Raw genomic sequence first — 27,766 nt, 5'->3', positions numbered from 1 at the left:
GAGTTCGCCGTCTCCCAGCCAATCAGAGCACGCCTTTGGAGTTTCCAAGCCAATCAGAGCACGCCTCTTGAGTTCTGTATCGCATTGTCTCTCCTACTCTGAGGTCCCAGACTGTGACACAAATACAAATTAACCATTTACATTTAGCATTACTACCCTTTTATTGTGGGTAGATTGGGGATATAAATTGGTAAGTAACAAATATTCAGTAATACGATTATGACAAGATAACTGAAAGGGCATAAAGTGTAGAATAATATAATGTTCCCATCTACCATAATTAAAAGCACCAGAGGTAGTCTTTTTTAAATCTTGTTTATTTCCTTGACTAATCAGAGTGGAATGACCATCAAGCTTAAAAAAACCAAATAAATGTAAACTAGAACAGAAATCCCTTACTTGGCAACACATACATTATAAAATAAATTTGACCATTTGACAGTCTACATGCTCCATAATATTGGCAAAAAAAGAGTGTTTCAGCAATGACCCATGAAGCTTTAGTACACTGATGGGATCTGGCCTGGAGGTGAAGACTGTACAGGCAAATGGTTCAGTGTATTGAAATCAAACTAAATCATAAGGCAGGACTTTCTATGAATATTCTCACGTAGAATACATAACAGATTGCATTAAGCTACACAAAGACAAACATACGGTACAGAAATAATGGGAACAATTTTCAACATCTGTATCAATAGATACCCCCATATTAACAGTTCAAACTTTGCATTGATTGACATGAGAATGCACATAAATATTATAATAATTGCTTTGGTACAATTTCCAACAACTCCCTGTAGGCCTACCCTTCCCCCTCCTGGGCTATGTTTGATGCCCCCCTCCCCTCCTGGTTGGGGGGGAGGGGGTATTTAACAATTGGTATATATTAACAATTGTTAAATATCACAATGCAGTTAGGCTTAACTTGGAGTCTACACATGCTACTATTGGTCTACTGGACACAGGGTATGAAAACCTTTCCAAACAGTTTCTCCAGTTACTTTTCCTCACTAGCATGGATCAGACTGCACAGGACAGCAGCGGTGGTTGATAGGACCAGACGGAGGGCTGTGGGCAGACCCAGAGCTGCCTTAAACACTGGTGGAACGCAGTAAAGACCCCCTCCCCTTTGGCTCACATAGGCCTACTATAATGTTGAACGCTGAGTAAAAGAAGAAGTGTTGTAGGCCTAAATGTTTGGCAACTTGCCCGATAAAACTCTGTAAAACATCACCAAACCAAGCTCTCAGTGATAACCGGGAGTAACTGGAGACAGTAACAGGAGTACAGCGGACAGTACTGGGGCGTCAGTGACAGTAGGAGTCAGTAACAGTAGTACAGCTGGGAGCGCAGCGCCCTGAAGGAGTCCTCCTCCGGCCCGCCCGCCTCCCCCTCCAGGGGCACGTCTTCTGGCAGCACCACGCCCTCTAGTGGATCTGGTTGGCAGAACTCCACAATGAACTCCTCCTCACAGTCCAGCAGCATCCGCGACCACGCAGACATGTCCAGATGGGCCGCGCTGCCGCCGTACTGCCCGGGGAGGACCGAGGGCGGGATGCTCCTGTGCAGCGAGCGCACGTCCGAGCCGTGGAGCACGTACTGCAGGGACAGGAGGTACAGTGTTGGGCCATTGAAGCTAGGGCCAGTTTCTCTGTCAGATCCACAAATGAAAGCCTGGGGTAGGTGAATCCAAGACTTCTACAGTACTAAAAATCAGAGTTTGAATCATTGCGTGCCGTTGTAAAGGTGTACAGGAGTTTGGCTACCATCACACGAGTCAAAGTCTGACAAATACGGCCATAATAGTCACTGCCTTCATCTTGTCCATCTTTATTCTTAAGTCAATAGGCTGTAGTTGGGGGGCTAACGACTGTCAACACATCAGGTCACACAACGCAACCAACCATTCACGCAACATTTCTAGCAAGCTCTTTCCCTTTGGTTCAAAGTATTTAGTATAAGAGCCAATGTTTGGATCAACATAGAAAGCATTACTTTTCTTTCAATATTTCCTCAAATCTAGAGATAACTATGATCAATGTTATAAGTCCCTGAAATAAATAAATAATAATAAAAAAAAGAATATATATATATGTATATATATTAAACTAAAACATACAGCTATAACTATCGGTATCACTTTTTGGCCAACAATACAGATTTGAGGATGCAAAGAATTCTGGAACCCAATATTATCTGCCGATTAACTTATGTACAGTATTTGTATGATAAATAGCCTATATATAGCTTCAAGCAGAAAAGGAAAACCAAGCTTTAATAAAAATGGTTTATTGAACACAAGAATGAAAATTTACATGAAAATTAAAACGAAATCCCTGCATTAACAAATAAAAAAATTCTGGTTCACTCACATAAATCAGTTTGAACAAATAACAATCAACTGATATATATATATATAAAACATAAACTCAAATAAATCACAACAACAAAAATATCATCAAACAACTCAGCGGCAGTCTGTCCACTCAGCAGCCCAGGATCAGGAGATAACTCATCCCACACTCAGGAGATAACTCACCAACACTCAGGAGATAACTCACCAACACTCAGGAGATAACTCACCAACACTCAGGAGATAACTCACCAACACTCAGGAGATAACTCATCCCACACTCAGGAGATAACTCACCAACACTCAGGAGATAACTCATCCCACACTCAGGAGATAACTCACCAACACTCAGGAGATAACTCACCAACACTCAGGAGATAACTCACCAACACTCAGGAGATAACTCACCAACACTCAGGAGATAACTCACCAACACTCAGGAGATAACTCACCAACACTCAGGAGATAACTCATCCCACACTCAGGAGATAACTCACCAACACTCAGGAGATAACTCATCCCACACTCAGGAGATAACTCACCAACACTCAGGAGATAACTCACCAACACTCAGGAGATAACTCATCCCACTCTCAGGAGATAACTCATCCCACTCAGGAGATAACTCATCCCACTCTCAGGAGATAACTCACCAACACTCAGGAGATAACTCAGCCCAGGACCAGGCTCTGAGGAGATAACTCAGCCCAGGACCAGGCCCTCAGGAGATCCTGTGTCGTGCTGCCTTTTGCACTAACTCCAGTCTTTAATCTATCCCACACAAGATTACAGATTTGTCGCCATGATTTTACAAGCTTTTAACGTTAATCGGATACTTCAGATCCATGGATTTTGAGAAGCTGTAGCGAAGTTTCCTGACGTGAGGAGGACACATAGAGTCATTTTTCTACCAACCTTGGGGTGAGTAGAGAAAGGCTTACACTTTATTATAGATCGAGCTAGGTCAGACCCCAACAGTCCACAGACAAAGATGGGGTGGAAAGAACCGAGACAGAATCCTTATCCGCTGCCGTGTTGAAGGGATCTCAGCTAGCAGAAGCTCTAGGCTGGTTATTAGGTTGCCCTTAATCTGTGGAATATCCACCGGTACTGATTGAACTCGGGAACCCAAATATCGGCAGATATTATTGGCTAGTATTGGTCGAGCCCTAGCTATAACTAATGTTGGGACACAAAATGTTTTCACAGTCAAGAATAAAACATAATTAATAACTCACCCTCTCAGCCATCTTCTCCTTCAGAAAGGGCTTAATTATCGCAAAGATTCCCTTGAAAATCCTTGGCTCATTAATTATATTAACAGCCTTGATTCTGATGGGGAATCCATCCTTATAATTAGACAAGAAAATGGGATTTATTAAAAAATACAATAGTCCTCCTGAAGTATGAAATATGAATATTGGATGAAAACACAGAGCTTCGTAGGGTTAAGGGTTATTTAATGACACACTATGTGTGTTTACTTCCATATTATATGGAATATTAAACTATGTGAACGTCAGAAAGGACGTTCCTTACCTGGAGAATGCTCACAACTTTTTTGGCAAGGAAGGGGCCAGGGTTGGAGGCCTGAGACATGCCCACCCCGGTGTAGTCCGCCAGGATGACGATCCCGTTCACCTGGGTGTCCTCCGGCTGGATCAGCTTCTCCAGGGTCAGGTAGAGGGCCCTCACGTTGTCCACAAACGGATAGTCATTTGGTTTCCATTTTCCTGTACAAAAGATAAACATGAGTACTGCAGTGCTTAATTTATTTCTCAGTTTGGACTGATGTGAGCAAGGATATGTTTTACATTACATTACACCTGAGCATTTAAAAAAATTATATAGTTTAGATATTTATTTTACCTTTAGGTGGCAGCAAATTCACAAAAGTAGTGTCAAGCATGACATTTTGCTTTCTATTTTTAAAGCAGAATGACCTTCAGAGACCATATTACTGATGGTGGCATGTTTGTTGAATGTTTTATTTTATTACGGATATTGACTGGATCGTTCAAAACTGACAGAACAAGCTTTACAACTATCTGGCATGACATTGGTTTAAATGTGAAGCTAGGCTAGTTGTGACAAACCTTTGGCCTGCCATGAGGTAGAAAGCGCAGTGGAAAAACACCATCATAGCTAGAACCAGCCACCAAGGTACTGAGGCACAGTACACTTTAGTCTGCAGTAAAGACCAGCCCGCCACTGGTGAACGCCCCCCTAGTGAACGCCTCTAGTGAATGCCTCAAGTGAACGCCTCTAGTGAACGCCCCCCTAGTGAACGCCTCTAGTGAACGCCTCTAGTGAACGCCTCTAGTGAACGCCTCTAGTGAACGCCTCTAGTGAACGCCCCCCTAGTGAACGCCCCTAGTGAACGCCTCTAGTGAACGCCTCTAGTGAACGTCTCTAGTGAACGCCCCCCTAGTGAACGCCTCTAGTGAACGCCTCTAGTGAACGCCTCTAGTGAACGCCTCTAGTGAACGTCTCTAGTGAACGCCCCCCTGGTGAACGCCTCTAGTGAACGCCTCTAGTGAACGCCTCTAGTGAACGCCCCCTAGTGAACGCCTCTAGTGAACGCCTCTAGTGAACGCCCCCTAGTGAACGCCTCCTAGTGAACGCCTCTAGTGAACGCCTCTAGTGAACGCCTCTAGTGAACGCCTCTAGTGAACGCCCCCTAGTGAACGCCTCCTAGTGAACACCTCTAGTGAACGCCCCTAGTGAACGCCCCTAGTGAACGCCTCTAGTGAACGCCTCTAGTGAACGCCTCTAGTGAACGCCTCTAGTGAACGCCCCTAGTGAACGCCCCCCTAGTGAACGCCTCTAGTGAACGCCTCTAGTGAACGCCTCTAGTGAACGCCCCCTAGTGAACGCCTCTAGTGAACGCCTCTAGTGAACGCCTCTAGTGAACGCCTCTAGTGAACGCCCCTAGTGAACGCCTCTAGTGAACGCCTCTAGTGAACGCCCCTAGTGAACGCCTCTAGTGAACGTCTCTAGTGAACGCCCCCTAGTGAACGCCCCCCTAGTGAACGCCTCTAGTGAACGCCTCTAGTGAACGCCTCTAGTGAACGTCTCTAGTGAACGCCCCCTAGTGAACGCCCCCCTAGTGAACGCCTCTAGTGAACGCCCCTAGTGAACGCCTCTAGTGAACGCCTCTAGTGAACGCCTCTAGTGAACGCCTCTAGTGAACGTCTCTAGTGAACGCCCCCTAGTCAACGCCCCCCTAGTGAACGCCCCTAGTGAACGCCTCTAGTGAACGCCTCTAGTGAACGCCCCCTAGTGAACGCCCCCTAGTGAACGCCTCTAGTGAACGCCCCTAGTGAACGCCCCTAGTGAACCCCTCTAGTGAACGCCCCCCTAGTGAACGCCTCTAGTGAACGCCTCTAGTGAACGCCCCTAGTGAACGCCCCTAGTGAACCCCTCTAGTGAACGCCTCTAGTGAACGTCTCTAGTGAACGCCTCTAGTGAACGCCTCTAGTGAACGCCCCCTAGTGAACGCCTCCTAGTGAACGCCTCTAGTGAACGTCTCTAGTGAACGCCTCTAGTGAACGCCTCTAGTGAACGCCCCCCTAGTGAACGCCTCCTAGTGAACGCCTCTAGTGAACGCCTCTAGTGAACGCCTCTAGTGAACGCCCCCCTAGTGAACGCCCCCCTAGTGAACGCCTCCTAGTGAACGCCCCCCTAGTGAACGCCCCCCTAGTGAACGCCCCCTAGTGAACGCCTCCTAGTGAACGCCTCTAGTGAACGCCCCTAGTGAACGCCCCTAGTGAACGCCTCTTGTGAACGTCTCTAGTGAACGCCTCCTAGTGAACGCCTCTAGTGAACGCCTCTAGTGAACGCCTCTAGTGAACGCCCTCCTAGTGAACGCCCCCCTAGTGAACGCCTCCTAGTGAACGCCCCCCTAGTGAACGCCCCCCTAGTGAACGCCCCCTAGTGAACGCCTCCTAGTGAACGCCTCTAGTGAACGCCCCTAGTGAACGCCCCTAGTGAACGCCTCTTGTGAACGTCTCTAGTGAACGCCTCTAGTGAACGCCCCTGGTGAACGCCTCTAGTGAACGCCCCCCTTGTGAACGTCTCTAGTGAACGCCTCTAGTGAACGCCTCTAGTGAACGCCCCCCTTGTGAACGTCTCTAGTGAACGCCTCTAGTGAACGCCCCTGGTGAACGCCTCTAGTGAACGCCCCCCTAGTGAACGCCTCTAGTGAACGCCTCTAGTGAACGCCTCTAGTGAACGCCCTCTAGTGAACGCCTCTAGTGAACGCCTCTAGTGAATGCCTCTAGTGAACGCCTATAGTGAACGCCCCCTAGTGAACGCCTCTAGTGAACGCCTCTAGTGAACGCCCCTAGTGAACGCCTCTAGTGAACGCCTCTAGTGAACGCCTCTAGTGAACGCCCCTAGTGAACGCCTCTGGTGAACGTCTCTAGTGAACGCCCCCTAGTGAACGCCTCTAGTGAACGCCCCTAGTGAACGCCCCCTAGTGAACGCCTCTAGTGAACGCCTCTAGTGAACGCCCCTAGTGAACGCCCCCCCTAGTGAACGCCTCTAGTGAACGCCTCTAGTGAACACCTCTAGTGAACGCCCCTAGTGAACGCCTCTAGTGAACGCCCCCCCTAGTGAACGCCTCTAGTGAACGCCCCTAGTGAACGCCCCCCCTAGTGAACGCCTCTAGTGAACGCCTCTAGTGAACGCCTCTAGTGAACGCCTCTAGAGAACGCCCCCCTAGTGAACGCCCCTAGTGAACGCCTCTAGTGAACGCCTCTAGTGAACGTCTCTAGTGAACGCCCCCCTAGTGAACGCCTCTAGTGAACGCCCCTAGTGAACGCCTCTAGTGAACGCCTCTAGTGAACGTCTCTAGTGAACGCCTCTAGTGAACGCCTCTAGTGAACGCCTCTAGTGAACGCCTCTAGTGAACGCCTCTAGTGAACGCCTCTAGTGAACGCCCCCCTGGTGAACGCCTCTAGTGAACGCCTCTAGTGAACGCCTCTAGTGAACGCCTCTAGTGAACGCCCCCTAGTGAACGCCTCTAGTGAACGCCTCTAGTGAACGCCCCCTAGTGAACGCCTCCTAGTGAACGCCTCTAGTGAACGCCTCTAGTGAACGCCTCTAGTGAACGCCTCTAGTGAACGCCCCCTAGTGAACGCCTCCTAGTGAACACCTCTAGTGAACGCCCCTAGTGAACGCCCCTAGTGAACGCCTCTAGTGAACGCCTCTAGTGAACGCCTCTAGTGAACGTCTCTAGTGAACGCCCCCTAGTCAACGCCCCCCTAGTGAACGCCCCTAGTGAACGCCTCTAGTGAACGCCTCTAGTGAACGCCCCCTAGTGAACGCCCCCTAGTGAACGCCTCTAGTGAACGCCTCTAGTGAACGCCTCTAGTGAACGCCCCTAGTGAACGCCTCTAGTGAACGCCTCTAGTGAACGTCTCTAGTGAACGCCCCCTAGTGAACGCCCCCCTAGTGAACGCCTCTAGTGAACGCCCCTAGTGAACGCCTCTAGTGAACGCCTCTAGTGAACGCCTCTAGTGAACGCCTCTAGTGAACGTCTCTAGTGAACGCCCCCTAGTCAACGCCCCCCTAGTGAACGCCCCTAGTGAACGCCTCTAGTGAACGCCTCTAGTGAACGCCCCCTAGTGAACGCCCCCTAGTGAACGCCCCCTAGTGAACGCCTCTAGTGAACGCCCCTAGTGAACGCCCCTAGTGAACCCCTCTAGTGAACGCCCCTAGTGAACGCCTCTAGTGAACGCCCCCTAGTGAACGCCTCTAGTGAACGCCCCCTAGTGAACGCCTCCTAGTGAACGCCTCTAGTGAACGTCTCTAGTGAACGCCTCTAGTGAACGCCTCTAGTGAACGCCCCCCTAGTGAACGCCTCCTAGTGAACGCCTCTAGTGAACGCCTCTAGTGAACGCCTCTAGTGAACGCCCCCCTAGTGAACGCCCCCTAGTGAACGCCTCCTAGTGAACGCCTCTAGTGAACGCCCCTAGTGAACGCCCCTAGTGAACGCCTCTTGTGAACGTCTCTAGTGAACGCCTCCTAGTGAACGCCTCTAGTGAACGCCTCTAGTGAACGCCTCTAGTGAACGCCCTCCTAGTGAACGCCCCCCTAGTGAACGCCTCCTAGTGAACGCCCCCCTAGTGAACGCCCCCCTAGTGAACGCCCCCTAGTGAACGCCTCCTAGTGAACGCCTCTAGTGAACGCCCCTAGTGAACGCCCCTAGTGAACGCCTCTTGTGAACGTCTCTAGTGAACGCCTCTAGTGAACGCCCCTGGTGAACGCCTCTAGTGAACGCCCCCCTTGTGAACGTCTCTAGTGAACGCCTCTAGTGAACGCCCCTGGTGAACGCCTCTAGTGAACGCCCCCCTAGTGAACGCCTCTAGTGAACGCCTCTAGTGAACGCCTCTAGTGAACGCCCTCTAGTGAACGCCTCTAGTGAACGCCTCTAGTGAATGCCTCTAGTGAACGCCTATAGTGAACGCCCCCTAGTGAACGCCTCTAGTGAACGCCTCTAGTGAACGCCCCTAGTGAACGCCTCTAGTGAACGCCTCTAGTGAACGCCTCTAGTGAACGCCCCTAGTGAACGCCTCTGGTGAACGTCTCTAGTGAACGCCCCCTAGTGAACGCCTCTAGTGAACGCCCCTAGTGAACGCCCCCTAGTGAACGCCTCTAGTGAACGCCTCTAGTGAACGCCCCTAGTGAACGCCCCCCCTAGTGAACGCCTCTAGTGAACGCCTCTAGTGAACACCTCTAGTGAACGCCCCTAGTGAACGCCTCTAGTGAACGCCCCCCCTAGTGAACGCCTCTAGTGAACGCCCCTAGTGAACGCCCCCCCTAGTGAACGCCTCTAGTGAACGCCTCTAGTGAACGCCTCTAGTGAACGCCTCTAGTGAACGCCTCTAGTGAACGCCTCTAGTGAACGCCCCCCCTAGTGAACGCCTCTAGTGAACGCCTCTAGTGAACGCCCCTAGTGAACGCCTCTAGTGAACGCCCCCTAGTGAACGCCTCTAGTAAACGCCCCTAGTGAACGCCTCTAGTGAACGCCTCTAGTGAACGCCCCCCTAGTGAACGCCTCTAGTGAACGCCCCCCTAGTGAACGCCTCTAGTGAACGCCTCTAGTGAATGCCTCTAGTGAACGCCCCTGGTGAACGCCTCTAGTGAACGCCCCCCTAGTGAACGCCTCTAGTGAACGCCTCTAGTGAACGCCTCTAGTGAACGCCCCCTAGTGAACGCCTCTAGTGAACGCCTCTAGTGAATGCCTCTAGTGAACGCCTCTAGTGAACGCCCCCTAGTGAACGCCTCTAGTGAACGCCTCTAGTGAACGCCCCCTAGTCAACGCCCCCCTAGTGAACGCCCCTAGTGAACGCCTCTAGTGAACGCCTCTAGTGAACGCCCCCTAGTGAACGCCCCCTAGTGAACGCCTCTAGTGAACGCCTCTAGTGAACGCCTCTAGTGAACGCCCCTAGTGAACGCCTCTAGTGAACGCCCCTAGTGAACGCCTCTAGTGAACGTCTCTAGTGAACGTCTCTAGTGAACGCCCCCCTAGTGAACGCCCCTAGTGAACGCCTCTAGTGAACGCCTCTAGTGAACGCCCCCTAGTCAACGCCCCCCTAGTGAACGCCCCTAGTGAACGCCTCTAGTGAACGCCTCTAGTGAACGCCCCCTAGTCAACGCCCCCCTAGTGAACGCCCCTAGTGAACGCCTCTAGTGAACGCCTCTAGTGAACGCCCCCTAGTGAACGCCCCCTAGTGAACGCCTCTAGTGAACGCCTCTAGTGAACGCCCCTGGTGAACGCCTCTAGTGAACGCCCCCCTAGTGAACGCCTCTAGTGAACGCCTCTAGTGAACGCCTCTAGTGAACGTCTCTAGTGAACGCACCCTAGTGAACGCCCCCCTAGTGAACGCCTCTAGTGAACGCCCCTAGTGAACGCCTCTAGTGAACGCCTCTAGTGAACGCCTCTAGTGAACGCCTCTAGTGAACGCCTCTAGTGAACGCCTCTAGTGAACGTCTCTAGTGAACGCCCCCTAGTCAACGCCCCCCTAGTGAACGCCCCTAGTGAACGCCTCTAGTGAACGCCCCCTAGTGAACGCCCCCTAGTGAACGCCTCTAGTGAACGCCCCTAGTGAACGCCCCTAGTGAACGCCTCTAGTGAACGCCCCCCTAGTGAACGCCCCCCTAGTGAACACCTCTAGTGAACGCCTCTAGTGAACGCCTCTAGTGAACGCCCCTAGTGAACGCCTCTAGTGAACGTCTCTAGTGAACGCCCCCTAGTGAACGCCCCCCTAGTGAACGCCTCTAGTGAACGCCTCTAGTGAACGCCTCTAGTGAACGTCTCTAGTGAACGCCCCCTAGTGAACGCCCCCCTAGTGAACGCCTCTAGTGAACGCCCCTAGTGAACGCCTCTAGTGAACGCCTCTAGTGAACGCCTCTAGTGAACGCCTCTAGTGAACGTCTCTAGTGAACGCCCCCTAGTCAACGCCCCCCTAGTGAACGCCCCTAGTGAACGCCTCTAGTGAACGCCTCTAGTGAACGCCCCCTAGTGAACGCCCCCTAGTGAACGCCTCTAGTGAACGCCCCTAGTGAACGCCCCTAGTGAACCCCTCTAGTGAACGCCTCTAGTGAACGCCCCCCTAGTGAACGCCTCTAGTGAACGCCTCTAGTGAACGCCCCTAGTGAACGCCCCTAGTGAACCCCTCTAGTGAACGCCTCTAGTGAACGTCTCTAGTGAACGCCTCTAGTGAACGCCTCTAGTGAACGCCCCCTAGTGAACGCCTCCTAGTGAACGCCTCTAGTGAACGTCTCTAGTGAACGCCTCTAGTGAACGCCTCTAGTGAACGCCCCCCTAGTGAACGCCTCCTAGTGAACGCCTCTAGTGAACGCCTCTAGTGAACGCCTCTAGTGAACGCCCCCCTAGTGAACGCCCCCCTAGTGAACGCCTCCTAGTGAACGCCCCCCTAGTGAACGCCCCCCTAGTGAACGCCCCCTAGTGAACGCCTCCTAGTGAACGCCTCTAGTGAACGCCCCTAGTGAACGCCCCTAGTGAACGCCTCTTGTGAACGTCTCTAGTGAACGCCTCCTAGTGAACGCCTCTAGTGAACGCCTCTAGTGAACGCCTCTAGTGAACGCCCTCCTAGTGAACGCCCCCCTAGTGAACGCCTCCTAGTGAACGCCCCCCTAGTGAACGCCCCCCTAGTGAACGCCCCCTAGTGAACGCCTCCTAGTGAACGCCTCTAGTGAACGCCCCTAGTGAACGCCCCTAGTGAACGCCTCTTGTGAACGTCTCTAGTGAACGCCTCTAGTGAACGCCCCTGGTGAACGCCTCTAGTGAACGCCCCCCTTGTGAACGTCTCTAGTGAACGCCTCTAGTGAACGCCCCTGGTGAACGCCTCTAGTGAACGCCCCCCTAGTGAACGCCTCTAGTGAACGCCTCTAGTGAACGCCTCTAGTGAACGCCCTCTAGTGAACGCCTCTAGTGAACGCCTCTAGTGAATGCCTCTAGTGAACGCCTATAGTGAACGCCCCCTAGTGAACGCCTCTAGTGAACGCCTCTAGTGAACGCCCCTAGTGAACGCCTCTAGTGAACGCCTCTAGTGAACGCCTCTAGTGAACGCCCCTAGTGAACGCCTCTGGTGAACGTCTCTAGTGAACGCCCCCTAGTGAACGCCTCTAGTGAACGCCCCTAGTGAACGCCCCCTAGTGAACGCCTCTAGTGAACGCCTCTAGTGAACGCCCCTAGTGAACGCCCCCCCTAGTGAACGCCTCTAGTGAACGCCTCTAGTGAACACCTCTAGTGAACGCCCCTAGTGAACGCCTCTAGTGAACGCCCCCCCTAGTGAACGCCTCTAGTGAACGCCCCTAGTGAACGCCCCCCCTAGTGAACGCCTCTAGTGAACGCCTCTAGTGAACGCCTCTAGTGAACGCCTCTAGAGAACGCCCCCCTAGTGAACGCCCCTAGTGAACGCCTCTAGTGAACGCCTCTAGTGAACGTCTCTAGTGAACGCCCCCCTAGTGAACGCCTCTAGTGAACGCCCCTAGTGAACGCCTCTAGTGAACGCCTCTAGTGAACGTCTCTAGTGAACGCCCCCTAGTCAACGCCCCTAGTGAACGCCTCTAGTGAACGCCTCTAGTGAACGCCTCTAGTGAACGCCTCTAGTGAACGCCTCTAGTGAACGCCCCCTAGTGAACGCCCCCCTGGTGAACGCCTCTAGTGAACGCCTCTAGTGAACGCCTCTAGTGAACGCCTCTAGTGAACGCCCCCTAGTGAACGCCTCTAGTGAACGCCTCTAGTGAACGCCCCCTAGTGAACGCCTCCTAGTGAACGCCTCTAGTGAACGCCTCTAGTGAACGCCTCTAGTGAACGCCTCTAGTGAACGCCCCCTAGTGAACGCCTCCTAGTGAACACCTCTAGTGAACGCCCCTAGTGAACGCCCCTAGTGAACGCCTCTAGTGAACGCCTCTAGTGAACGCCTCTAGTGAACGTCTCTAGTGAACGCCCCCTAGTCAACGCCCCCCTAGTGAACGCCCCTAGTGAACGCCTCTAGTGAACGCCTCTAGTGAACGCCCCCTAGTGAACGCCCCCTAGTGAACGCCTCTAGTGAACGCCTCTAGTGAACGCCTCTAGTGAACGCCCCTAGTGAACGCCTCTAGTGAACGCCTCTAGTGAACGTCTCTAGTGAACGCCCCCTAGTGAACGCCCCCCTAGTGAACGCCTCTAGTGAACGCCCCTAGTGAACGCCTCTAGTGAACGCCTCTAGTGAACGCCTCTAGTGAACGCCTCTAGTGAACGTCTCTAGTGAACGCCCCCTAGTCAACGCCCCCCTAGTGAACGCCCCTAGTGAACGCCTCTAGTGAACGCCTCTAGTGAACGCCCCCTAGTGAACGCCCCCTAGTGAACGCCCCCTAGTGAACGCCTCTAGTGAACGCCCCTAGTGAACGCCCCTAGTGAACCCCTCTAGTGAACGCCCCTAGTGAACGCCTCTAGTGAACGCCCCCTAGTGAACGCCTCTAGTGAACGCCCCCTAGTGAACGCCTCCTAGTGAACGCCTCTAGTGAACGTCTCTAGTGAACGCCTCTAGTGAACGCCTCTAGTGAACGCCCCCCTAGTGAACGCCTCCTAGTGAACGCCTCTAGTGAACGCCTCTAGTGAACGCCTCTAGTGAACGCCCCCCTAGTGAACGCCCCCTAGTGAACGCCTCCTAGTGAACGCCTCTAGTGAACGCCCCTAGTGAACGCCCCTAGTGAACGCCTCTTGTGAACGTCTCTAGTGAACGCCTCCTAGTGAACGCCTCTAGTGAACGCCTCTAGTGAACGCCTCTAGTGAACGCCCTCCTAGTGAACGCCCCCCTAGTGAACGCCTCCTAGTGAACGCCCCCCTAGTGAACGCCCCCCTAGTGAACGCCCCCTAGTGAACGCCTCCTAGTGAACGCCTCTAGTGAACGCCCCTAGTGAACGCCCCTAGTGAACGCCTCTTGTGAACGTCTCTAGTGAACGCCTCTAGTGAACGCCCCTGGTGAACGCCTCTAGTGAACGCCCCCCTTGTGAACGTCTCTAGTGAACGCCTCTAGTGAACGCCCCTGGTGAACGCCTCTAGTGAACGCCCCCCTAGTGAACGCCTCTAGTGAACGCCTCTAGTGAACGCCTCTAGTGAACGCCCTCTAGTGAACGCCTCTAGTGAACGCCTCTAGTGAATGCCTCTAGTGAACGCCTATAGTGAACGCCCCCTAGTGAACGCCTCTAGTGAACGCCTCTAGTGAACGCCCCTAGTGAACGCCTCTAGTGAACGCCTCTAGTGAACGCCTCTAGTGAACGCCCCTAGTGAACGCCTCTGGTGAACGTCTCTAGTGAACGCCCCCTAGTGAACGCCTCTAGTGAACGCCCCTAGTGAACGCCCCCTAGTGAACGCCTCTAGTGAACGCCTCTAGTGAACGCCCCTAGTGAACGCCCCCCCTAGTGAACGCCTCTAGTGAACGCCTCTAGTGAACACCTCTAGTGAACGCCCCTAGTGAACGCCTCTAGTGAACGCCCCCCCTAGTGAACGCCTCTAGTGAACGCCCCTAGTGAACGCCCCCCCTAGTGAACGCCTCTAGTGAACGCCTCTAGTGAACGCCTCTAGTGAACGCCTCTAGTGAACGCCTCTAGTGAACGCCCCCCCTAGTGAACGCCTCTAGTGAACGCCTCTAGTGAACGCCCCTAGTGAACGCCTCTAGTGAACGCCCCCTAGTGAACGCCTCTAGTAAACGCCCCTAGTGAACGCCTCTAGTGAACGCCTCTAGTGAACGCCCCCCTAGTGAACGCCTCTAGTGAACGCCCCCCTAGTGAACGCCTCTAGTGAACGCCTCTAGTGAATGCCTCTAGTGAACGCCCCTGGTGAACGCCTCTAGTGAACGCCCCCCTAGTGAACGCCTCTAGTGAACGCCTCTAGTGAACGCCTCTAGTGAACGCCCCCTAGTGAACGCCCCCCTAGTGAACGCCTCTAGTGAACGCCTCTAGTGAACGCCCCTAGTGAACGCCTCTAGTGAACGCCCCCTAGTGAACGCCTCTAGTAAACGCCCCTAGTGAACGCCTCTAGTGAACGCCTCTAGTGAACGCCCCCCTAGTGAACGCCTCTAGTGAACGCCCCCCTAGTGAACGCCTCTAGTGAACGCCTCTAGTGAATGCCTCTAGTGAACGCCCCTGGTGAACGCCTCTAGTGAACGCCCCCCTAGTGAACGCCTCTAGTGAACGCCTCTAGTGAACGCCTCTAGTGAACGCCCCCTAGTCAACGCCCCCCTAGTGAACGCCCCTAGTGAACGCCTCTAGTGAACGCCTCTAGTGAACGCCCCCTAGTCAACGCCCCCCTAGTGAACGCCCCTAGTAAACGCCTCTAGTGAACGCCTCTAGTGAACGCCCCCTAGTGAACGCCCCCTAGTGAACGCCTCTAGTGAACGCCTCTAGTGAACGCCCCTGGTGAACGCCTCTAGTGAACGCCCCCCTAGTGAACGCCTCTAGTGAACGCCTCTAGTGAACGCCTCTAGTGAACGTCTCTAGTGAACGCACCCTAGTGAACGCCCCCCTAGTGAACGCCTCTAGTGAACGCCCCTAGTGAACGCCTCTAGTGAACGCCTCTAGTGAACGCCTCTAGTGAACGCCTCTAGTGAACGCCTCTAGTGAACGTCTCTAGTGAACGCCCCCTAGTCAACGCCCCCCTAGTGAACGCCCCTAGTGAACGCCTCTAGTGAACGCCTCTAGTGAACGCCCCCTAGTGAACGCCCCCTAGTGAACGCCTCTAGTGAACGCCCCTAGTGAACGCCCCTAGTGAACGCCTCTAGTGAACGCCCCCCTAGTGAACGCCCCCCTAGTGAACGCCTCTAGTGAACGCCCCCTAGTGAACGCCCCCTAGTGAACGTCTCTAGTGAACGCCCCTAGTGAACGCCTCTAGTGAACGCCCCTAGTGAACGCCTCTAGTGAACGCCTCCTAGTGAACGCCTCTAGTGAACGCCTCTAGTGAACGCCCCCTAGTGAACGCCTCCCAGTGAACGCCTCTAGTGAACGTCTCTAGTGAACGCCTCTAGTGAACGCCTCTAGTGAACGCCCCCCTAGTGAACGCCTCCTAGTGAACGCCTCTAGTGAACGCCTCTAGTGAACGCCTCTAGTGAACGCCCCCCTAGTGAACGCCCCCCTAGTGAACGCCTCCTAGTGAACGCCCCCCTAGTGAACGCCCCCCTAGTGAACGCCCCCTAGTGAACGCCTCCTAGTGAACGCCTCTAGTGAACGCCCCTAGTGAACGCCCCTAGTGAACGCCTCTTGTGAACGTCTCTAGTGAACGCCTCCTAGTGAACGCCTCTAGTGAACGCCTCTAGTGAACGCCTCTAGTGAACGCCCTCCTAGTGAACGCCCCCCTAGTGAACGCCTCCTAGTGAACGCCCCCCTAGTGAACGCCCCCCTAGTGAACGCCCCCTAGTGAACGCCTCCTAGTGAACGCCTCTAGTGAACGCCCCTAGTGAACACCCCTAGTGAACGCCTCTTGTGAACGTCTCTAGTGAACGCCTCTAGTGAACGCCCCTGGTGAACGCCTCTAGTGAACGCCCCCCTTGTGAACGTCTCTAGTGAACGCCTCTAGTGAACGCCCCTGGTGAACGCCTCTAGTGAACGCCCCCCTAGTGAACGCCTCTAGTGAACGCCTCTAGTGAACGCCTCTAGTGAACGCCCCCTAGTGAACGCCTCTAGTGAACGCCTCTAGTGAATGCCTCTAGTGAACGCCTCTAGTGAACGCCCCCTAGTGAACGCCTCTAGTGAACGCCTCTAGTGAACGCCCCTAGTGAACGCCTCTAGTGAACGCCTCTAGTGAACGCCTCTAGTGAACGCCCCTAGTGAACGCCTCTGGTGAACGTCTCTAGTGAACGCCCCCTAGTGAACGCCTCTAGTGAACGCCCCTAGTGAACGCCCCCTAGTGAACGCCCCTAGTGAACGCCCCCCCTAGTGAACGCCTCTAGTGAACGCCTCTAGTGAACACCTCTAGTGAACGCCTCTAGTGAACGCCCCCTAGTGAACGCCTCTAGTGAACGCCCCCCCTAGTGAACGCCTCTAGTGAACGCCCCTAGTGAACGCCCCCCCTAGTGAACGCCTCTAGTGAACGCCTCTAGTGAACGCCTCTAGTGAACGCCTCTAGTGAACGCCCCCCCTAGTGAACGCCTCTAGTGAACGCCCCTAGTGAACGCCTCTAGTGAACGCCCCCTAGTGAACGCCTCTAGTAAACGCCCCTAGTGAACGCCTCTAGTGAACGCCTCTAGTGAACGCCCCCCTAGTGAACGCCTCTAGTGAACGCCCCCCTAGTGAACGCCTCTAGTGAACGCCTCTAGTGAATGCCTCTAGTGAACGCCCCTGGTGAACGCCTCTAGTGAACGCCCCCCTAGTGAACGCCTCTAGTGAACGCCTCTAGTGAACGCCTCTAGTGAACGCCCCCTAGTGAACGCCTCTAGTGAACGCCTCTAGTGAATGCCTCTAGTGAACGCCTCTAGTGAACGCCCCCTAGTGAACGCCTCTAGTGAACGCCTCTAGTGAACGCCCCTAGTGAACGCCTCTAGTGAACGCCTCTAGTGAACGCCCCTAGTGAACGCCTCTAGTGAACGCCCCTAGTGAACGCCTCTAGTGAACGCCTCTAGTGAACGCCCCCTAGTGAACGCCCCCCTAGTGAACGCCTCTAGTGAACGCCTCTAGTGAACGCCTCTAGTGAACGCCTCTAGTGAACGCCCCTAGTGAACGCCCCTAGTGAACGCCTCTAGTGAACGCCCCCTAGTGAACGCCCCCTAGTGAACGCCTCTAGTGAACGCCTCTAGTGAACGCCTCTAGTGAACGCCCCTAGTGAACGCCTCTAGTGAACGCCTCTAGTGAACGCCTCTAGTGAACGCCCCTAGTGAACGCCTCTAGTGAACGCCTCTAGTGAACGCCTCTAGTGAACGCCTCTAGTGAACGCCCCTAGTGAACGCCTCTAGTGAACGCCCCTAGTGAACGCCTCTAGTGAACGCCTCTAGTGAACGCCTCTAGTGAACGCCCCTAGTGAACGCCCCCTAGTGAACGCCTCTAGTGAACGCCTCTAGTGAACGCCCCTAGTGAACGCCTCTAGTGAACGCCTCTAGTGAACGCCCCTAGTGAACGCCTCTAGTGAACGCCCCTAGTGAACGCCCCCTAGTGAACGCCCCCTCTAGTGAACGCCCCCCTAGTGAACGCATCTAGTGAACGCCTCTAGTGAACGCCTCTAGTGAACGCCTCTAGTGAACGCCCCCTAATGAACGCCTCTAGTGAAAGCCCCTCTAGTGAACGCCTCTAGTGAACGCCTCTAGTGAACGCCCCCTAGTGAACGCCTCTAGTGAACGCCCCTAGTGAACGCCCCCTAGTGAACGCCTCTAGTGAACGCCTCTAGTGAACGCCCCCTAGTGAACGCCTCTAGTGAACGCCCCCCTAGTGAACGCCTCTAGTGAACGCCCCCCTAGTGAACGCCTCTAGTGAACGCCTCTAGTGAACGCCCCCTAATGAACGCCTCTAGTGAACGCCCCTAGTGAACGCCCCTAGTGAACGCCTCTAGTGAACGTCTCTGGTGAACGCCCCCCTAGTGAACGCCTCTAGTGAACGCCCCTAGTGAACGCCTCTAGTGAACGCCCCCTTGTGAACGCCTCTAGTGAACGGCCCCCCTAGTGAACGCCTCTAGTGAACGCCTCTAGTGAACGCCCCTAGTGAACGCCCCTAGTGAACGCCCCTAGTGAACGCCTCTGGTGAATGCCTTTAGTGAACGCCCCCCTAGTGAACGCCTCTAGTAAACGCCTCTAGTGAACGCCTCTAGTGAACGCCCCTAGTGAACGCCCCTAGTGAACGCCCCTAGTGAACGCCTCTAGTGAATGCCTTTAGTGAATGCCCCCCTAGTGAACGCCTCTAGTAAACGCCTCTAGTGAACGCCCCTAGTGAACGCCTCTAGTGAACGCCTCTAGTGAACGCCCCCCTAGTGAATGCCTCTAGTGAACGCCCCTAGTGAACGCCCTCTAGTGAACGCCCCCTAGTGAACGCCTCTAGTGAACGCCTCTAGTGAGCGCCCCTAGTGAACGCCCCCTAGTGAACGCCTCTAGTGAACGCCCCCCTAGTGAACGCCTCTAGTGAACGCCTCTAGTGAACGCCTCTAGTGAGCGCCCCTAGTGAACGCCCCCTAGTGAACGCCTCTAGTGAACGCCCCCCTAGTGAACGCCTCTAGTGAACGCCTCTAGTGAACGCCTCTAGTGAACGCCTCTAGTGAACGCCCCCTAATGAACGCCTCTAGTGAACGCCTCTAGTGAACGCCCCTAGTGAACGCCCCTAGTGAACGCCTCTGGTGAACGTCTCTAGTGAACGCCCCCTAGTGAACGCCCCCTAGTGAACGCCTCTAGTGAACGTCTCTAGTGAACGCCCCCTAGTGAACGTCTCTAGTGAACGCCTCTAGTGAACGCCTCTAGTGAACGCCCCTGGTTCACGTCCCTCTAGTGAACGCCTCTAGTGAACGCCCCTGGTTCACGTCCCTCTAGTGAACGCCCCCCTAGTGAACGCCCCCCTAGTGAACGCCTCTAGTGAACGCCCCTCTAGTGAACGCCTCTAGTGAACGCCTCTAGTGAACGCCCCTCTAGTGAACGCCCCTCTAGTGAACGCCTCTAGTGAACGCCTCTAGTGAACGCCCCCCTAGTGAACGCCTCTAGTGAACGCCTCTAGTGAACACCTCTAGTGAACGCCTCTAGTGAACGCCCCCTAATGAACGCCTCTAGTGAACGCCCCCCTAGTGAACGCCTCTAGTGAACGCCCCTAGTGAACGCCTCTGGTGAACATCTCTAGTGAACGCCCCCTAGTGAACGCCCCCCCTAGTTAACGCCTCTAGTGAACGCCCCTAGTGAACGCCTCTAGTGAACGCCTCTAGTGAACGCCTCTAGTGAACGCCCCTAGTGAACGCCTCTAGTGAACGCCTCTAGTGAACGCCTCTAGTGAACGCCCCCCCTAGTGAACGCCTCTAGTGAACGCCCCCCCAGTGAACGCCTCTAGTGAACGCCCCCCTAGTGAACGCCTCTAGTGAACGCCTCTAGTGAACGCCTCTAGTGAACGCCCCTAGTGAACGCCCCTAGTGAACGCCTCTAGTGAACGCCTCTAGCGAACGCCCCCCTAGTGAACGCCCCCCTAGTGAACGCCTCTAGTGAACGCCCCTCTAGTGAACGCCTCTAGTGAACGCCTCTAGTGAACGCCTCTAGTGAACGCCCCTCTAGTGAACGCCCCTCTAGTGAACGCCTCTAGTGAACGCCTCTAATGAACGCCCCCCTAGTGAACGCCTCTAGTGAACGCCTCTAGTGAACACCTCTAGTGAACGCCTCTAGTGAACGCCCCCTAATGAACGCCTCTAGTGAACGCCCCCCTAGTGAACGCCTCTAGTGAACGCCCCTAGTGAACGCCTCTGGTGAACGTCTCTAGTGAACGCCCCCTAGTGAACGTCTCTAGTGAACGCCTCTAGTGAGCGCCTCTGGTGAACGCCCCTGGTGAACGCCTCTAGTGAACGCCTCTAGTGAACGCCCCTCTAGTGAACGCCTCTAGTGAACGCCTCTAGTGAACGCCTCTAGTGAACGCCCCTAGTGAACGCCTCTAGTGAACGTCTCTGGTGAACGCCTCTGGTGAATGCACCTGGTGAACGCCTCAAGTGAACGCCTCAAGTGAACGCCTCTAGTGAACGCCTCTAGTGAACGCCCCCTAGTGAACGCCCCCTAGTGAACGCCTCTAGTGAACGCCTCTAGTGAACGCCTCTAGTGAACGCCTCTAGTGAACGCCTCTAGTGAACGCCCCCTAGTGAACGCCTCTAGTGAACGCCTCTAGTGAACGCCTCTAGTGAACGCCCCTAGTGAACGCCTCTAGTGAACACCTCTAGTGAACGCCTCTAGTGAACGTCTCTAGTGAACGCCCCCTAGTGAACGCCTCCTAGTGAACGCCTCTAGTGAACGCCTCTAGTGAACGCCTCTAGTGAACGTCTCTAGTGAACGCCCCCTAGTCAACGCCCCCCTAGTGAACGCCCCTAGTGAACGCCTCTAGTGAACGCCTCTAGTGAACGCCCCTAGTGAACGCCTCTAGTGAACGCCCCTAGTGAACGCCTCTAGTGAACGCCTCTAGTGAACGCCCCCCTAGTGAACGCCTCCTAGTGAACACCCCTAGTGAACGCCCCCCTAGTGAACGCCTCTAGTGAACGCCTCTAGTGAACGCCTCTAGTGAACGCCTCTAGTGAACGCCCCCTAGTGAACGCCCCCCTAGTGAACGCCTCTAGTGAACGCCTCTAGTGAACGCCTCTAGTGAACGCCTCTAGTGAACGTCTCTAGTGAACGCCCCCCTAGTGAACGCCTCTAGTGAACGCCCCTAGTGAACGCCTCTAGTTAACGCCCTCTGGTGAACGCCCCCCTAGTGAACGCCTCTAGTGAACGCCTCTAGTGAACGCCTCTAGTGAACGCCTCTAGTGAACGCCTCTAGTGAACGCCCCTAGTGAACGCCTCTAGTGAACGCCTCTAGTGAACGCCTCTAGTGAACGCCCCCTAGTGAACGCCCCCCTAGTGAACGCCTCTAGTGAACGCCTCTAGTGAACGCCCCCCTAGTGAACGCCTCTAGTGAACGCCTCTAGTGAACGCCTCTAGTGAACGCCTCTAGTGAACGTCTCTAGTGAACGCCCCCCTAGTGAACGCCTCTAGTGAACGCCCCTAGTGAACGCCTCTAGTGAACGCCTCTAGTGAACGTCTCTAGTGAACGCCCCCTAGTGAACGCCCCCCTGGTGAACGCCCCTAGTGAACGCCTCTAGTGAACGCCTCTAGTGAACGTCTCTAGTGAACGCCCCCTAGTCAACGCCCCTCTAGTGAACGCCCCCTAGTGAACGCCCCTAGTGAACGCCTCTAGTGAACGCCTCTAGTGAACGCCCCCTAGTGAACGCCCCCTAGTGAACGCCTCTAGTGAACGCCTCTAGTGAACGCCTCTAGTGAACGCCCCCTAGTGAACGCCCCCTAGTGAACGCCTCTAGTGAACGCCTCTAGTGAACGCCTCTAGTGAACGCCCCTAGTGAACGCCTCTAGTGAACGCCTCTAGTGAACGCCTCTAGTGAACGTCTCTAGTGAACGCCCTCTGGTGAACGCCCCCCTAGTGAACGCCTCTAGTGAACGCCTCTAGTGAACGCCTCTAGTGAACGTCTCTAGTGAACGCCCCCTAGTGAACGCCCCCCTAGTGAACGTCTCTAGTGAACGCCCCCTAGTGAACGCCCCCCTAGTGAACGCCTCTAGTGAACGCCTCTAGTGAACGCCTCTAGTGAACGTCTCTAGTGAACGCCCCCTAGTGAACGCCCCTAGTGAACGCCTCTAGTGAACGCCTCTAGTGAACGCCCCCTAGTGAACGCCCCCTAGTGAACGCCTCTAGTGAACGCCTCTAGTGAACGCCTCTAGTGAACGCCCCTAGTGAACGCCTCTAGTGAACGCCTCTAGTGAACGCCTCTAGTGAACGTCTCTAGTGAACGCCCTCTGGTGAACGCCCCCCTAGTGAACGCCTCTAGTGAACGCCTCTAGTGAACGCCTCTAGTGAACGTCTCTAGTGAACGCCCCCTAGTGAACGCCCCCCTAGTGAACGCCTCTAGTGAACACCCCTAGTGAACGCCTCTAGTGAACGCCTCTGGTGAACGCCCCCCTAGTGAACGCCTCTAGTGAACGCCTCTAGTGAACGCCTCTAGTGAACGCCTCTAGTGAACGCCCCTAGTGAACGCCTCTAGTGAACGCCTCTAGTGAACGCCCCCTAGTGAAAGCCCCCTAGTGAACGCCTCTAGTGAACGCCTCTAGTGAACGCCTCTAGTGAACGCCCCCTAGTGAACGCCCCCCTAGTGAACGCCTCTAGTGAACACCCCTAGTGAACGCCTCTAGTGAACGCCTCTGGTGAACGCCCCCCTAGTGAACGCCTCTAGTGAACGCCTCTAGTGAACGCCTCTAGTGAACGCCTCTAGTGAACGCCTCTAGTGAACGCCCCTAGTGAACGCCCCTAGTGAACGCCTCTAGTGAACGCCCCCCTAGTGAACGCCCCCCTAGTGAACGCCTCTAGTGAACGCCCCCCTAGTGAACGCCCCCCTAGTGAACGCCTCTAGTGAACGTCTCTAGTGAACGCCCCTAGTGAACGCCTCTAGTGAACGCCCCTAGTGAACGCCTCTAGTGAACGCCTCCTAGTGAACGCCTCTAGTGAACGCCCCCTAGTGAACGCCTCCTAGTGAACGCCTCTAGTGAACGTCTCTAGTGAACCCCTCTAGTGAACGCCTCTAGTGAACGCCTCTAGTGAACGCCTCTAGTGAACGCCCCCCTAGTGAACGCCTCCTAGTGAACGCCTCTAGTGAACGCCTCTAGTGAACGCCCCCCTAGTGAACGCCCCTAGTGAACGCCCCCCCTAGTGAACGCCTCTAGTGAACGTCTCTAGTGAACCCCTCTAGTGAACGCCTCTAGTGAACGCCTCTAGTGAACGCCTCTAGTGAACGCCCCCCTAGTGAACGCCCCCTAGTGAACGCCCTCTAGTGAACGCCTCTAGTGAACGCCCCCCTAGTGAACGCCTCTAGTGAACGCCTCTAGTGAACGCCTCTAGTGAACGCCCCCCTAGTGAACGCCTCCTAGTGAACGCCCCCCTAGTGAACGCCCCCCTAGTGAACGCCCCCTAGTGAACGCCTCCTAGTGAACGCCTCTAGTGAACGCCCCCCTAGTGAACGCCTCTAGTGAACGCCTCTAGTGAACGCCTCTAGTGAACGTCTCTAGTGAACGCCCCCTAGTGAACGCCCCCCTAGTGAACGTCTCTAGTGAACGCCCCCTAGTGAACGCCCCCCTAGTGAACGCCTCTAGTGAACGCCTCTAGTGAACGCCTCTAGTGAACGTCTCTAGTGAACGCCCCCTAGTGAACGCCCCTAGTGAACGCCTCTAGTGAACGCCTCTAGTGAACGCCCCCTAGTGAACGCCCCCTAGTGAACGCCTCTAGTGAACGCCTCTAGTGAACGCCTCTAGTGAACGCCCCTAGTGAACGCCTCTAGTGAACGCCTCTAGTGAACGCCTCTAGTGAACGTCTCTAGTGAACGCCCTCTGGTGAACGCCCCCCTAGTGAACGCCTCTAGTGAACGCCTCTAGTGAACGCCTCTAGTGAACGTCTCTAGTGAACGCCCCCTAGTGAACGCCCCCCTAGTGAACGCCTCTAGTGAACACCCCTAGTGAACGCCTCTAGTGAACGCCTCTGGTGAACGCCCCCCTAGTGAACGCCTCTAGTGAACGCCTCTAGTGAACGCCTCTAGTGAACGCCTCTAGTGAACGCCCCTAGTGAACGCCTCTAGTGAACGCCTCTAGTGAACGCCCCCTAGTGAAAGCCCCCTAGTGAACGCCTCTAGTGAACGCCTCTAGTGAACGCCTCTAGTGAACGCCCCCTAGTGAACGCCCCCCTAGTGAACGCCTCTAGTGAACACCCCTAGTGAACGCCTCTAGTGAACGCCTCTGGTGAACGCCCCCCTAGTGAACGCCTCTAGTGAACGCCTCTAGTGAACGCCTCTAGTGAACGCCTCTAGTGAACGCCTCTAGTGAACGCCCCTAGTGAACGCCCCTAGTGAACGCCTCTAGTGAACGCCCCCCTAGTGAACGCCCCCCTAGTGAACGCCTCTAGTGAACGCCCCCCTAGTGAACGCCCCCCTAGTGAACGCCTCTAGTGAACGTCTCTAGTGAACGCCCCTAGTGAACGCCTCTAGTGAACGCCCCTAGTGAACGTCTCTAGTGAACGCCCCCTAGTGAACGCCCCCCTAGTGAACGCCTCTAGTGAACGCCTCTAGTGAACGCCTCTAGTGAACGCCCCCCTAGTGAACGCCCCCCTAGTGAACGCCTCTAGTGAACGTCTCTAGTGAACGCCCCTAGTGAACGCCTCTAGTGAACGCCCCTAGTGAACGCCTCTAGTGAACGCCCCCTAGTGAAAGCCCCCTAGTGAACGCCTCTAGTGAACGCCTCTAGTGAACGCCTCTAGTGAACGCCCCCTAGTGAACGCCCCCCTAGTGAACGCCTCTAGTGAACACCCCTAGTGAACGCCTCTAGTGAACGCCTCTGGTGAACGCCCCCCTAGTGAACGCCTCTAGTGAACGCCTCTAGTGAACGCCTCTAGTGAACGCCTCTAGTGAACGCCTCTAGTGAACGCCCCTAGTGAACGCCCCTAGTGAACGCCTCTAGTGAACGCCCCCCTAGTGAACGCCCCCCTAGTGAACGCCTCTAGTGAACGCCCCCCTAGTGAACGCCCCCCTAGTGAACGCCTCTAGTGAACGTCTCTAGTGAACGCCCCTAGTGAACGCCTCTAGTGAACGCCCCTAGTGAACGCCTCTAGTGAACGCCTCCTAGTGAACGCCTCTAGTGAACGCCCCCTAGTGAACGCCTCCTAGTGAACGCCTCTAGTGAACGTCTCTAGTGAACCCCTCTAGTGAACGCCTCTAGTGAACGCCTCTAGTGAACGCCTCTAGTGAACGCCCCCCTAGTGAACGCCTCCTAGTGAACGCCTCTAGTGAACGCCTCCTAGTGAACGCCTCTAGTGAACGTCTCTAGTGAACCCCTCTAGTGAACGCCTCTAGTGAACGCCTCTAGTGAACGCCTCTAGTGAACGCCCCCCTAGTGAACGCCTCCTAGTGAACGCCCCTAGTGAACGCCTCTAGTGAACGCCTCCTAGTGAACGCCTCTAGTGAACGCCCCCTAGTGAACGCCTCCTAGTGAACGCCTCTAGTGAACGTCTCTAGTGAACCCCTCTAGTGAACGCCTCTAGTGAACGCCTCTAGTGAACGCCTCTAGTGAACGCCCCCCTAGTGAACGTCTCTAGTGAACGCCTCTAGTGAACGCCTCTAGTGAACGCCCCCCTAGTGAACGCCCCTAGTGAACGCCCCCCCTAGTGAACGCCTCTAGTGAACGTCTCTAGTGAACCCCTCTAGTGAACGCCTCTAGTGAACGCCTCTAGTGAACGCCTCTAGTGAACGCCCCCCTAGTGAACGCCCCCTAGTGAACGCCCTCTAGTGAACGCCTCTAGTGAACGCCCCCCTAGTGAACGCCTCTAGTGAACGCCTCTAGTGAACGCCTCTAGTGAACGCCCCCCTAGTGAACGCCTCCTAGTGAACGCCCCCCTAGTGAACGCCCCCCTAGTGAACGCCCCCTAGTGAACGCCTCCTAGTGAACGCCTCTAGTGAACGCCCCTAGTGAACGCCCCTAGTGAACGCCTCTTGTGAACGTCTCTAGTGAACGCCCCCCTAGTGAACGCCCCCTAGTGAACGCCTCTAGTGAACGCCTCTAGTGAACGTCTCTAGTGAACGCCTCTGGTGAACGTCTCTAGTGAACGCCCTCTAGTGAACGCCTCTGGTGAACGTCTCTAGTGAACGCCCCCCTAGTGAACGCCCCCTAGTGAACGCCTCTGGTGAACGTCTCTAGTGAACGCCTCTGGTGAACGTCTCTAGTGAACGCCCCTGGTGAACGCCTCTAGTGAAAGCCTCTAGTGAACGCCCCTGGTGAACGCCCCTGGTGAACGCCCCTGGTGAACGTCTCTGGTGAACGTCGGGGCTCCCCTACCTGGCTGGAGACAGAGGATATAGCGTCCGAAGGGGTCAGGGTGGGGCAGCACTGAGAGGAAGCCCAGGTCCAGGACGTGCTTCACCGTGGAGGGCTTGAGGTCCTGGAAGACCTCTGGCCAGGCCTTGCGCCCTGCGTGGTAGTTGAGCAGCAGCTCCAGGGCCCGGTCGTAGTCGAACTTCCTGGCCCGGAGGAAGCGCAGAAGGAAGGCGTCGTCCAACCTGGTCCTTAAGTTGGGCTGCTCCTTTAAAAGTGTTTACAGAGAGAGAGTTCAGCTGGTGACCGTGGACACGGTGGGAGGAGCTCCTTCTACTGACACACTAAGACCCTCTCCAAGCACACAGAGGTCCAGCATGCCTCTAAGTATATAATATGTACCTTGCAAGTTTAGAAAACACCACGCATTGTATCTCGTCTCACAATGGGGAGACCTGAGATATTTAGAACTATGATCACAATCCCGTTATGTTTTCCCATCTCTCTTGGTTGTCCAATGTAATTCTAATGATCTACATGAACTGCATTACAACGAGCCCCACAACACAACACATGAGGTAACCTTCAGGATCATGTCTCTCAGCGCCTGGACGTCCCTGAGACGCCACTCGGGCTTCTCCTGCAGCTCCTCGCGGGCCTTGGCCACCAGCGCCGGCGTCAGCGTGCAGCAGTAGATGGGAGGAGGCGGAGCCGGGAACCAGCTGTGGGACGCCAGGGGGTCCATCGGAGGAGACCTGAGGGACAGGGACTCATGCTGATGGGCCATGGACACACTGGGGGTCGCTGCATACAATAAGGAACGTAATAATGATGAATTATTTAAATGGCCTGAATTGAGATGTCTTTTAATTCCCTTTTGTATGCTCTTCCATCAACCTCATCTTTCTCTTTCAACTCATGTCAGTCACAGTTGACGCCAAAAGCACCATAATATACTTAGAATCCAGTTTTTATTTCATTAATGTTATTTTACTCCATCAATCAGAAACCCAAGTCGAGAAATTGTAGATTTAACCACGTCCTGAACAGCCCTTAATGAGAATAGCCCCTCGAATAACAGCTGGAAATATGTCCTTAAACCTGCGAAATTGTGACCATATATAGGACTTATCTCTGAGACGGGTCAACATGTACTAGTGCGTGATAAAGGTTTGCAAAAATCGACATAAATCACATCACCGGAGCGGCGAAAACAACAACAAACCTGTGATGAGAACCCTGCGGTACTTCCGGGAGGAGGGACGGCGCCGTCTGGTTGGTCCGCTGGAACCACGTGACCACGTTCCTCTGTGGGCTACGTCGACGTTTCAATGCGTGAATCAGAATAATGAAACCT

At 54.7% G+C, this 27,766-nt stretch overlaps 1 protein-coding gene across 2 annotated transcripts; it reads right to left on the bottom strand.

The window, feature by feature from the left end:
* Nucleotides 1–401: 401 nt before the first annotated feature.
* On the bottom strand, nt 402–27,657 carry ttpal (tocopherol (alpha) transfer protein-like). Of its 2 annotated transcripts, XM_084479057.1 has the most exons (6): nt 27,635–27,657; nt 26,993–27,164; nt 26,434–26,677; nt 3,896–4,089; nt 3,595–3,705; nt 402–1,602 (listed from the first exon to the last, which is right to left on the bottom strand). In XM_084479057.1, exons 2-6 carry the CDS (start codon nt 27,152–27,154, stop codon nt 1,327–1,329), a joined length of 987 nt encoding a protein of 328 aa, XP_084335183.1. In that variant the 5' UTR covers nt 27,155–27,164; nt 27,635–27,657; the 3' UTR covers nt 402–1,326. The 2 variants fall into 2 exon arrangements, with proteins under 2 accessions (XP_084335183.1, XP_084335182.1); XM_084479056.1 differs by lacking the exon at nt 27,635–27,657 and having other exon boundaries at nt 26,993–27,345.
* Between the last annotated feature and the right edge of the window lie 109 nt (nt 27,658–27,766).

Source organism: Micromesistius poutassou (assembly GCF_964030765.1).
Source record: "Micromesistius poutassou genome assembly, chromosome: 15".
In the NCBI taxonomy this organism is placed as follows: Eukaryota; Metazoa; Chordata; class Actinopteri; order Gadiformes; family Gadidae; genus Micromesistius; species Micromesistius poutassou.
This window is presented reverse-complemented; position numbering and strand designations above follow the sequence as displayed.

Coding starts and splice junctions, on each gene's coding strand:
- ttpal (XM_084479056.1), bottom strand. CDS start 27,196: ATGGCCCATCAGCATGAGTCCCTGTCCCTCAGGTCTCCTCCGATGGAC. Junction 26,678..26,992: donor TGAGAGACATGATCCTGAAG/GTTACCTCATGT, acceptor ACACTTTTAAAG/GAGCAGCCCAACTTAAGGAC. Junction 3,706..3,895: donor AAGTTGTGAGCATTCTCCAG/GTAAGGAACGTC, acceptor TCTAATTATAAG/GATGGATTCCCCATCAGAAT.